At 42.1% G+C, this 12,100-nt stretch overlaps 1 protein-coding gene across 1 annotated transcript in view; it reads left to right on the plus strand.

Moving 5' to 3' along the window:
- The first annotated feature begins 253 nt into the window (after positions 1–253).
- TRMT61A (tRNA methyltransferase 61A) overlaps positions 254–12,100 on the plus strand; it is a 48,951-nt gene continuing 37,104 nt past the window's right edge. The window contains exons 1-2 of the mRNA XM_027849224.1: positions 254–321; positions 5,663–6,018. Of these exons, the coding sequence (XP_027705025.1) occupies positions 5,688–6,018 (331 nt within the window). The 5' untranslated portion in view covers positions 254–321; positions 5,663–5,687. The remainder of the gene's footprint in view (positions 322–5,662; positions 6,019–12,100) is intronic.

Here is a 12,100-nt window from a genome sequence, read left to right on the forward strand (position 1 = left end):
ATCACCCCCACGCTAGCTGCACCGCCCTGGGAGCGCTCCCACGCCAGAACGGAGCAGGCCTTTATCCGCCCGACGCGTCGCCTTGGCCGCAGCCCGGGAGCCGAGCCGGGAGCCCTGGCCGCGGCGGGGCTGGAGGCGGGGCCGGGGGAGGAGCCCGGGCCGCGGGCTCTGCGGCGTCAGTACTGAGCGCCGGGCCAGGAAGCCGAGCTTTCCCGGAGCCGCCGCCGCCGCTGCCGTCGCTGCTGCCCGGGACCACGTGCGGAACCCGCCCGCGCCGAACCCCGCGGGACCGGGCAGGGCAGGAGCCCCGAGCAGCCCCAGGTGAGGCTCCGAGGCGGGCGGGGCTGTGCTGCAGGAGCAGGACCCAGGGACCCCCCGCCCCACCCCCACCACCCTAACTCCGCGTGTCGTCCGACTGCACTCCTCCGAGCCCGCCTGTGCGCCAGGGGAACTTTCAGTACTGTCCAGACCAGAGGCCTTCATTTGACAGATGAGAGAAAGTGAGGCTCGGAAAGTCACAAAAGCTCTCCCATGCCCGTTGCCCACAGGCCCCAATCCTTCCATCCCCTCCTGTCCCCCGCATACCAACCAAGTTGGTCAATTCATGTATCCCCCAAACGGGCATCGACTTTGTTTCCACTTCTTTACTACCACTGAAAGTGCTGATAAAAATATGTTGTTGTATAAAGGGCCTTTAAATAGAAATACACGTACACTCTATGTATAGAGTGTATGTGTGTGTAAAGCTACCCCTGCTCAAAATGCTAAAAATATATTGGTGTATAAAGGGCCTTTATCAGTCTAGCTAGCTAGCTATCTACACACACACACACACACACCATACCACACCACACCATACCACCACCACCTCCCTCTGTTCTGCCCCTTGGAATCCCTCATTTCCTTTCAAGCTCAGCTCCTAAATGAGGCCTTTCTGATTTCCCCACCAGCTGTTGGGGCTGTAAGCTCTTGTGTCCTCTTTATGTTTGAATCTCTAGTATTTGGCACATAGTAGGAGTTCAATGCATATATAAAATATATCTATAGTGTCTGTTACCCCTGCCCATAATGCTAATATGTAGGTGTATAAAGGGCCTTTAAATATATATGTGTGTAACATAATGTATACAAAGATACACATTTACATACGTTTATTACTTCTGCCCATAATGCCCCGTTTCCCACTGTGCCCCCTATGTGCCAATCCCTTTGATCTCCAGTGTATAGAGACCCCAGCCTCTTCTGCCTGTATATCTCAGTCCCTGCCATCCCTCATTCTCTAGGCCGTTTCCTTGTCTGTCCACATTCTAGGTTCCTTCCTGGTTCACTTGGCCCTGTTCCTGTTCATTTTCCAGGTTTCATTCAGTTTTCCCATCAGTATTTATCAGAACCCATGTCATGACAGATTTATTTCCATATTCTGCCTTTTAAAAGTACCCATGGGTCCAATGAAAAGTTGACTATCTTATAAGTGTGAGGGTATGCAGGATGAGACATTTGGTGCCCTCTTCCCTTTTCCTTTGATCCGAAAGAGTTCTTGTCTCCCTACCTAGAATGTTAGCCCTATAGGGACATGAACAATTGAACACAATAAACAAATCTCATCCTTTTCTAAGTACTCTTTTAACTTGGCCTGTCTGTAGCACCTTCTGTATACTTACATTCCTCTTGGTTTCTGACAATGTTCTCTTTTGGTTGTCTTCCTACCTGTCCATTCCATAAATATTCTTTCTCTGGATAATTATCCATCTACCATCTATTAAGGAAAGAAGGAAGGCAACAAGCATTTATTAAGCACCTGCTATGTGCTTAGTAGTAATGTGCTTAATGTTCTTAATAGTGTCAGGTAATGTGTGAGTACTGTACAAATATTATCTCATTTGATCCTCACAACAACCCTGAGAGGCAGATGCTATTATTATTCCCATTATACAATAGAGAAAACTGAGGCAGGCAGACAGTTTAAGTGACTTACCCAAGGTCTCACCGCTAGTGAATGACTCAGGCTGGATTTGAACTCAAGTCTCCAGACTCCAGGTTCAGTGTTCTATCCACATTTGGATTACATGGATATCCCTCCATGTGGTTCTGAGCCCTTTTTTTCTTCTCTCTCTAGGGGTTCTTATTAGCTCTCAAGAGTTCAGTTATCTCTATGAAGCCTCTTTTAAAAATATACATTAAAAATTATTTCATTAAATATTTTCCAATTACATGTAAAAAAATTTTAACATTCATTTTAAAATTTTTTAAAATTCTCTCCCTCCCACCCCTCCCCCATCCCTTGAGAATGAAGTTGTCTCTTAAATCTATATATTCATCTCTAATCTTTGTCCTGACCTTTAGTCCTCAATTCCCAGAAGTCAACTGAGTAATGCTACCTGGATGTCCCAGCCACATCTTAAACTCATCTTGTCCAAAGCAAGATTCCTATTTTCCCCCCCAAACCCATCCCATCTCCAAACTGATGAATTTTCTGCCCAGGCACCTCCGTTCTTCCAGCCACCCATATTTGCAACTTTGGAGTCATCCTTTAATCTTTCCTGCACCTCAGCCCACCCTCCCCTACCTTGTGTGCATATGAATTCTATTTCCACATTTCTTACACTGGTCCCTTCCTCTCCACTCACATAACCACTCCTCTGCTTCAGGTCCTTATCACCTCTAGCCTGAGCTATTGTAATGGCTTCTTACTTGGTCACCTTGCGTCCAGGTTATTCCCTCTCCATTCCATCCTACACACAACTGACATATTAATTTTCCTAATACGTAGGTATTACACAGCCATCAACTCCCCCCCCATTTGTTTCAGCTCAGATGAGATAATATATTGTCAAGTGATTTATAAACTTTAAAATGCTGTGTATCTGTAAGATACTATTATTACTTGTGATGTTTAAAAAAAAGTTCAAGAGATATAGTTTCTGGGTAATTAATAATTTTATTAATCATGCTAGCAGATAATTAATAAAAGGGGTCAGTGGCACTCCTGAATGCCAAAGACCCCTCACAGAACCCACTTAATGCTTATATGCCTTTGGAAGAGTGGGTGTTCCTGAGGGTAGCAATCAAATCTGATTGGTTAACAAGTAATGAAAGAATGAATATTATAATGAGAGGTAGACCTATTTTTTTTAAACTGGTTAGTTCATTTATTTATTTTGTTATTTATTTTTAGTTTTCAACATTCACTTCCATAAGATTTTGAGTTTTAAATTTTCTCCTCCTTCTTCTCTTCCTCGCCAAGACAGCATATAATGTGAGATAGGCTCTACTTATACATTCATATTAAACACATTTTCACATTAGTCATGATGTATAGAAAAATTAGAACTAATGGGAGAAACCACAAGAAAGAAGAAATAAAACCAAACAACAAAAGAAAAGGAGAGTAAATAGTATGCTTCCATCAGCATTCAAACTCCATGGTTCTTTTTTGAGATGTGGATAGCATTTTCCATCATGAGTCTTTTGGAGTTGTCTCAGATCCATTCGTTGCTGAGAAAAGTTAAGTCTATCAAAGTCAGTCATCACACAGTGTAGTTGTTACTGTGTACAATGTTCTCCTGGTTCTACTCATTTCACTCTGCATCACTTCATGTAAGTCTTTCCAGGTTTTTCTGAAGGAGGTAGACCTATTCTAATGAGAGGCTGGGGAATATGACTTTGATTATACCATTTACTTGTAGACCACCCCAACCTTGGGCAATCTAGACAAAGGATCTACCCCATACCCAAGCCAGAGTAGAACACAACGGGCCAGAATTCACCTTAGATTAAATTCTTTGTAAGGTTCTGTAGTTGAGTGGGGCAACAACACTTAGATAAGATGATCTAGGTGGGGTACATTTTTGGTGAAGAACAGAGATTTCCTTAAAAAGGAAATAATCCTGGATCTCCCCAGTAATTGGTTATTTAATAATCATTTCTCTCATACTATAGAAAAATTTCAATAGCTGCCTGTTGCCCAGATAAAATACAAACACCTCAGGCTAACAAGGCCTTAAAAGGCCCTCCACATATGACTTCAGTTTATCTTTCCAAACTTATTTCATGTTATTCCCCTTAACAAACTATTATTTCCAACCATGTTGGCCTATTAACTGTTCCCTGACCTCAATATGCCATCTCCCTTTGCACAGGCTGTCCAGAATCCCCAGAACATGGCTTTAACTACTGGAATTTCCTAGCTTCCATCAAGCCTTTCCTGATGATCCCTTTTTCTTTTCTTTTTTTTTTTTTTTTGTTTGTTTTTTTTAGGCAATTGTGGTTAAGTGACTTGCCTGGGGTCACACAGCTAGTAAGTGTCAAGTGTTTGGTCTGAGGCCGGATTTGAACTTAGGTCCTCCTGACTTCAGGGCCGGTGCTCTATCCACTGCATCACCTAGCTGCCCCCTGATGATCCCTTTTTCCCCCCTAGTCCTTAGCTCTGGTTAGATCTGGAATTACTTTGTATTTACTAGTCTGTATTCATGCTATATTCCCTTACAGGCTGCCTGTAGAATCTAAAATCTTTGAGGGCAGAAAATATTTTAGTTCTGTTTATCTTTGAGGCCCTCGCATGGTGCCTTATACGTTCTAGTTTTTAATAAATGTTTGAATTGAATGTCTGCATTATACAGTCAGTCAATAAACAGCTATTAAGTTCCTGCTGTGTGCCAGGTTTTGTGTTAAGCATTGGGGATACAAAGAAAAGCAAAAGACAGTCTCTTGAGGAGCTCAGAGTCTAATGGGAAGAAACTACATGCAAATAAGTATGTGTGAATAAGCTATGTACAGGATAAATTGGAGATACTGAACAAAGGGAAGGCACTAGAATTAAGGGAGATAGGGATGGGTCACCTCTATGAACATGTCTCTTAAATCTGCATATCCAGCCTTCACCTCTCTCCTGAGCTTCAGTCCGTAATTGCCGACTGGATCCTTTGCTCCCCTTCCACATCTCTAAATCAACGCTGTCCCCCACGGCCCAGCTCTGATATACCTCCATCGTGAAGTCTGCCCTGACTACTCTAGCTCACTATGATGTCTCAGATCACTATTTGTTAAGCCTCTATCTCCTCATCCCAGTTATCAGCCTTGTCTACATTGTTTCCTTGGCCTTGCACTTGGAATCACTGGATTTGGGAAGAGGGGTGGGAGCGAAGGAATAAGACTCAAGTTCGTCACTCTTGCAGTTCCCAATCTAGTGAACGTCAACATGGAGTATTATAACGTAGAACGATACATGTTAAGTGCATTGGAAAGAAGCAGACCAAGTGTTCTTTGGGATCTGAAAGGGAAGGACCTTATCTATGTGGGGGGATGAGGGGCCTGCAGAATCAGAGGAGATTTGACACTTAGGAGCTGGGCAAAGTCTTGGTCTCCATGTCAGTAAAATGGGGACAAATACTTGTATGACCTGCCTCTCAGAGTCCGTGAGAAGAAGACATTTTTTAAAAGTTTAAGGGTTCTACTAATGGAAGGTTTTTTATTATTATTCTTATCGTTGGATGAGGTGACAGTTGAGCTAGAAAATGGAGGTTTTGGCAGGCCTTATGGTATTTATGATAGAGCCCTCTACTGGAAGCCAAGAACTGTGTCTTTTCTCTGAACTAGGACTCGTGATTCTGGTCCTGCCAGGCACAGACTTTTATATTTAGATGACTTTGTTCTCTCTTTCCAGAAGGGCTTGGGTGGAGGCCTCCACCATGAGTTTTGTTGAGTACGAAGAGCTCATTAAAGAAGGGGATACTGCCATTATTTTCTTGGGCCATGGCTCCATGTTCCCCGTGCAAGTCCAGCGTGGGGCTCAGACCCAGACCAAGTATGGTGTAATCCGCCACTCAGCTCATCTCATCGGCCAACCTTTTGGCTCCCGGGTGACCTGCAGCAAGGGGGGCTGGGTGTATGTGCTCCACCCTACCCCTGAGCTCTGGACCCTGAACCTCCCACACCGGACCCAGATCCTCTACTCCACAGACATCTCCATCATCACCATGATGCTGGAACTGAAGCCTGGCTCCGTTGTCTGTGAATCAGGTGAGCTTAAACTGGGAAGGGTGTGGTCAGTTTACACCAGAAAAATATGTCAGCAGGGCAGACTATAAATGGAAATTTTGTAAATTGAATGCTATTTGAAGGAGGGCTTATCCTACAGAGAAATCTTTTGTCAAAAAAAAAATTTCCCTATCCTCCATTCTTAGGCCTCAGTTTCCCCACCTGTTAAATGAAGGCATTAGACTAGACATTATAGGTATACAGCTAGAAGAGACCTTCACTTCAGTTCAACAGACATGTATTTATCTGAAAGAGTTTAGGTAAGGAGGGATACCTGTCTTCATGGAGTTTACAGTCTATTAAGGGGGAGAGAAACATAACACCGTATTACATGTTAGGGTATGTTATCAAGGTACAAAAAAAGTACAGTGATGTCCAAAGAGGAAGCCCATTACAGACCAGGGAGGATCAGAGAAGGTTTCTCTGGCATTTCAGTTGGGCTTTAAATAAGGATTTAGAATTTCCTTATTTTCATATATTTATTTATTCATTCATTCATTTATTCATTGGTAAGCTGTTGAGGGTTAAGTGACTTGCTCAGGGTCACATAGCTGTTAAGCATCTCAGGCTGGATTTGAACTCAGGTCCTCCTGACTCCTAAGTGGTACAAGAATTTAACTGACAAAAGAAGGGGAGGGAGGACTTTCTACATACAGAAGAATCAGGTAGTCAATAGGCATTTATTAAACATCTGCTATGGACCAGGCACTGTTCTAAGTGCTGGGGATCTGAGGCTCAAGGAGCTTTTAATCTTATTTAAAAAAATAAAAGGTAAAATAAGCATTAGCTCATTTGATCTTCATAACCACCCTGTGAAGTTGATGCAGCTATTATTGGGGAAACTGGGGCAGACAGAGGTTAAGTGACTTGCCCAGGGTGCTTAAAGAAGCATTGAGGTCAAATTTGAATTCAAGTCTTTCCCGACTCCAGGTCCAGCACTCTGTCCGTTGTACCACCTAGCAACCTGGACTAAGATATGGTGGTGAGAAAATACAGGCTCCTCCAGGAGATCTAAGGTTATACTGGCAGTAAATAGTAAAGCCAAGTTCTCTGACTTCAGGTACAGACTTTTGTCACTACCCCAGGATGCCTGCCTCAGTATCTGGGGCAGGGCATGAGTGACCCTTTGCGTGTAATTTCTCCTTTTTCGGGATGGGACTCTGTTCCTTGTCTATAAATTGAGAGGATAGAACTAGATGATGTTGTCAGATTCCTTCCAGCTCATAATCTGTGATCCTTCTAACTCTGAGATTCCAGGACTCCAATGGATGAATGAGTAAAAAAGTGCCAACTCCTGCTTGGCAGGAGGGTGGGCTGCCCAGCACTTTCCTCCTTCCTGGAGACGTTCCAGAAGCCTGAGCCTATTTCTCTGCCCCCAGGGAGCCTGATTAGAACTAGTCATCTCCTGTTTTTTTTCACACTGTTCCCACTGTTTCTGCCCAGCGAGTGAATATTTTTTACAGGTCAATTCAGTAAACAATGAGAAAGGCAAATGGATTAACTATTCCCTAGCCTGGGAATCAGGAGAACTGGGGCTCTGACACTGACTGACTTATTTATGTTCCATGATCTTGGGCAAGTCACTTCTGTTTTGTAGGCCTTGGTTTTCCTCTCTGCAAACTATCAGGAAACTGTTATCCTCACCCTGTCATTCTCCCAGGGCTTTTTGGGGACTCTGGGTGGGAAGTATGTTTCCTAAAAAGATCTTAGACCCGCTTCCCAGTCCTGGGAGGTGGTTGGGAGAATGGACTAGGACTGAAGTTCTCTCATTCTGCCATTCATCAGTCCAGGCCTGGCTGCCCGCCAAACCCCAGTTGGAGCGTCCATCTCTCCCTTTCCCTAGTCTCTGATTGGTGTGGGCTTCATGGACCTGATAATGATATTTTTCAATATTCTTGTATGTGAACATAACATTGAATCATTTGTAAAGTGTATTTCCATGTGCCATCTCATTTGATTTTCACGATAATCCTATGTGGGAGATGGGACACAAGATAGAAGTAGTTATCACTATTTTTAAGATGTTGATATTTTTAAGATGCTGGATGTTGAAATCCTCCCTGGTTTGATGGGCTCCGCTGAGCAAATCATTGGAGCGAAGGTGTTGTCTCAGTGAATTTGTTGTCTTGGCGATAGAATGGAAGCTCCTTGAAGGCAGGGACTGTTTCATTTATGTCTTTGTGATTCTCTACTTGCTGGTCATGCTTAATGCTTATTTAATTGAATCCAGTACATCCTCCTGCATTCAGCTAGGAGAAAGGGAATTATGAAAGGAAGAAAGATGGAGAAGAGGATAGAAGGTGTGAAAGAGAGGGAGAGAGATGGAGAGAAGACAAAAGGAATTAGAGAGGGAGAAAAAAATAGAAGGAATGAAGGAGAGGAGAGTAGACAGAAGCAATGAGAGAAAGGGAGAGGAAACAGAAGGAATGATAGAAATGGAAAGGAGATAAGAGAAGGAAGGAGATGTGGAGAGGAGACAGAGAAGCAATAAGAGAAGAGGAAAGAGGGGGCAGACATTTATTAAGGCCCTATTGTATACCAGAGATACAAATATAAAAGTGATCTAGGACTTGTATTCAAGAAGCTTATACTCAGTTAGGAACTCCCAGCACATACAGAAGAATGGTGGCCAGGGAAAGGAGTTTTATCCTGGGCAGTCACAGGGCCCTTAATTGGAGCCATAGGGCAGTAAATTGTTGGCCCTTTCCAGAAGCAGTGGTAGTCCTGATTTGATTAGTAGTGTTGATTGAGAAATGCTAAGAATAGTAAAAAATAAGTAGTATTGATTTCTCTTATGTTACTATATAGAGAGAGGTATAAAGTTGCTGGGGTAGGGGAGAAGAGACCCTGCTGTCCTGGTGGAAAACTGGATATAATGCAAAACATGGACTAGGGCCAGCTGGTGGGTTATGAGAGTTTTCACTTACTCATCCATCAGTCAGACAGCTCAGCCAACTAATAGTTGCATAGCATGGTCTTGAGTTTCCTCCCTGATCTCCCTCTTCTGGAACCACTCTAGCTTATCCAAGTCATTCCCAAACTGTAGCATCCAGAATTGAACTCTAGGTGTGGTGTGACCTGGTGAGAATATAGTGGGACTATTACTTTTCATGTTCTGGACCCCTATTCCTCTCTTGGTGCTACCATATGATAATTGTAGAGTTCATGACCTTGTGGTCCACTAAAATCAGCGGATCTTTTTTCACAGGGACTATTGTCTGGCCAGTTCTGTGCTTGGGAAATTGATATTTTGACCTTGACATGAATCTGTGTAAAACTTAATTTCATTATTATATCATTTTAACCTATCAAGATTTTTTTTGCATGCTAACTCCATCATACAGCATGTTAGCTGTCCCTCCTGCCTTTGTCATTTCCAGATTTGATAAGGATGTATCATCTTTGCCTTCATCCAAATCCTTGATAAAATATTGAACAGTACAGGACTAAGGATAAGGACACTCAGATATAAATATCTCCAAGTTGATATCAAGTTATTAATAATTTCTCCAGGTACAGCCATTCAAAGAGTCCTGAATTCACCAAACCTTACTCTTATTTGTTAGCCCTTGTCTCTCCATCTTGTCCACAAAGATGGCATCAGAAACTGTCAAATGCTTTATTGAAGTCTAGATCAACTTTATGAACACTCTCCCAATCTCTCCTTTGTCAGGGCCAGGAACAAGGTTAGCCTGGCATGACCCATTCATTTTCCTTTCTGCATTTCAGCAAACATCTCTTTATTGATGTGTTCTAGATTTTGCCAGGAATTGATGTCAAGTTCTCTGGGCCTGTTAAGGCCAGATTTTACTCTCTGGTTTTTTGGGTTGTTTTTTTTTTTTTAATTGGGACATTCATCCTTTTCTAGCCCTCTGCTACTCCTCTTGTCCATGACCTTTCAGAGATCACTGACCGGGGCTCAGGAATCACCTCCATTGCTGCTGCTTTTTTTTTTTTATTTTTTATTCATTTTTAACTTAAAGAAAAAAAAAACCCTTTCCATGTACACACAGCACAACCTAAAAAGAAGATTCACTATAAAACCATGAATTTACATTTCACACTGTTTCCTTTTTTTGAAAAACTATAGAATAAGCACTACTCATTATTTTCAAAGATACTCTGCTTTATATTCTTTCTTCTACATTTTCTTTCATTTTCTGCTGTGTACTTTTTGTATTTTTTTCCCTCCCTCCTCCCTTGCTTTAGAGATGGCTACCATTGGATACAAATATATATAATATGTGTGTGTGTGTGTGTGTGTGTGTGTGTGTGTGTGTGTGTGTAAAGCCATACTATACATACTTCTATTTATCAGTTCTTTTTCAGAAGTCAGATAGCATTTTCCTTCACAGGTCCTTTGTAGTTAATTTGAGTATTTTTAATAATCAAAATAACTTAGTTACTCAAAGTTGTTCTTAAAACAAAATTGTTGTTACTGTGTATAATGTTTTTGGTTCTGCTCATTTTGCCCTTCATTATTTCATGCAAGTCTTTCCATGGCTTTCTAAAATCAATGAGCTCATCGTTTCTTTTTTCCTTTTTTTGGCTAGGCAATAGGGTTAAGTGACTTGCCCAGGGTCACACAACTAGTAAGCAAGTGTCTGAGGTTGGATTTGAACTCAGGTCCTACTAACTCCACGGCCAGTACTCTATCCACGGCACCACATAGCTGCTCTTGTGCTCATCGTTTTTTATAGCAGGATAGTATTCCATTACAGTCATATATTACAACTTCTTCAGCCATTCCCCAATTGATAGGCATCCCCACAATTTCCAGTTCTTTGCCACCACAAAGAGAGCTATTGTAAGTATTTTAGGACGTATAGGTTTTTTTCCCCCTTTTTCCTTAATCATCTTGGAAAATAGACCTAATGTGGTATTACTGGATCAAAGCGTTTAGGCAGTTTAATAACTCTTTGGGTATAATTACAGATTGCTCTCCAAAATGGTTGGAAAAAAAAATGGTTGGTCTGATTTATTTCTAACCATTATATTATCTCCTTAATCCATACCCTTTTTAACAGTCCGTCCCTTATCCTCTTCCCTTACCCTCCTGTTCCTTAATCTATCCACCCTTCTAAAAGTCTCTCCCTTATCCTGTCCCCTTGCCCTGCCCTCTTATTTCTTTATCAATTTAGAAGAGTTTTGTACCCTTCTAGACAATATGTGGTTTGTTCTCTCTTTAACCCAACTCTGTTGAGAGTAAGGTTCTAACACTGCCAGCCCTCCACCTTGCTTCTTCTATATCAATTCTTCCTTTCATGCCTCATTTGTATGAGATAATTGCTCCTTTTTACCTCTCCCTACCCAGTTTTATTTTTTAGAATCAACCCATTTTACTCAGCTCAGCCCAGGCGTTTCTTTCAAACTCCCAAGTATGATGACAGTCTTAAGAGTACTGATAACATTTTCACTTATAAGAAGGGGAGAGTTTGACCTTTTTGAGTCCCTTATGATTGGTCTTGGATATTTACCTTACGATTCTCCTGAATCTTTCTTAAATGTCGAATTTACTCTTGAGTTCTGGTCTTTTTTATCAGAAATACCTGAAAGTTTTTCAGTTCGTTAAATGTCATTTATTTTTCATTCAGGATTGTACTGAACTTTGCTGGGTATGCATGGCTTCTTTCAAGCTCTTGGGATGAACTCCATGTGGGCTTGGTGACTTGAGGACAGCTTAGGGGCTCCCTCAATATTGTCCCACTTATTTGGGAATTCAGCTCCCTGTTAGCCATTTTTGTGGCCATTCATTCTCTTAAACATAGAACAAAAAAGAGTTGAGCTTTCTTATCATCATGGTTCTGTTCACCTCAAACAGTGATCTAGGCCCTACTTTGAGCCTCCTCCTTTCTCCCACCATGGAATGCTGCCCTTAACATTCCTCACCAACCTCTGCACATTCTGAGATTCAGTGTTCCTGACTGTGATTCTTACAAGGACCATGCTGTGTTTTCATGGTCAATTTCAGTTACATGCTCTCTTTTTCTGTCTTCTCTAAGTTGGCGGATGAGACATCTGTTATCCACAACTGGCGGACGAGTCATCTGTTACCCACAACTGG

This window comes from Vombatus ursinus, unplaced genomic scaffold (genome assembly GCF_900497805.2).
Source record: "Vombatus ursinus unplaced genomic scaffold, bare-nosed wombat genome assembly UNPS02007284.1, whole genome shotgun sequence".
Lineage (NCBI taxonomy): Eukaryota > Metazoa > Chordata > Mammalia > Diprotodontia > Vombatidae > Vombatus > Vombatus ursinus.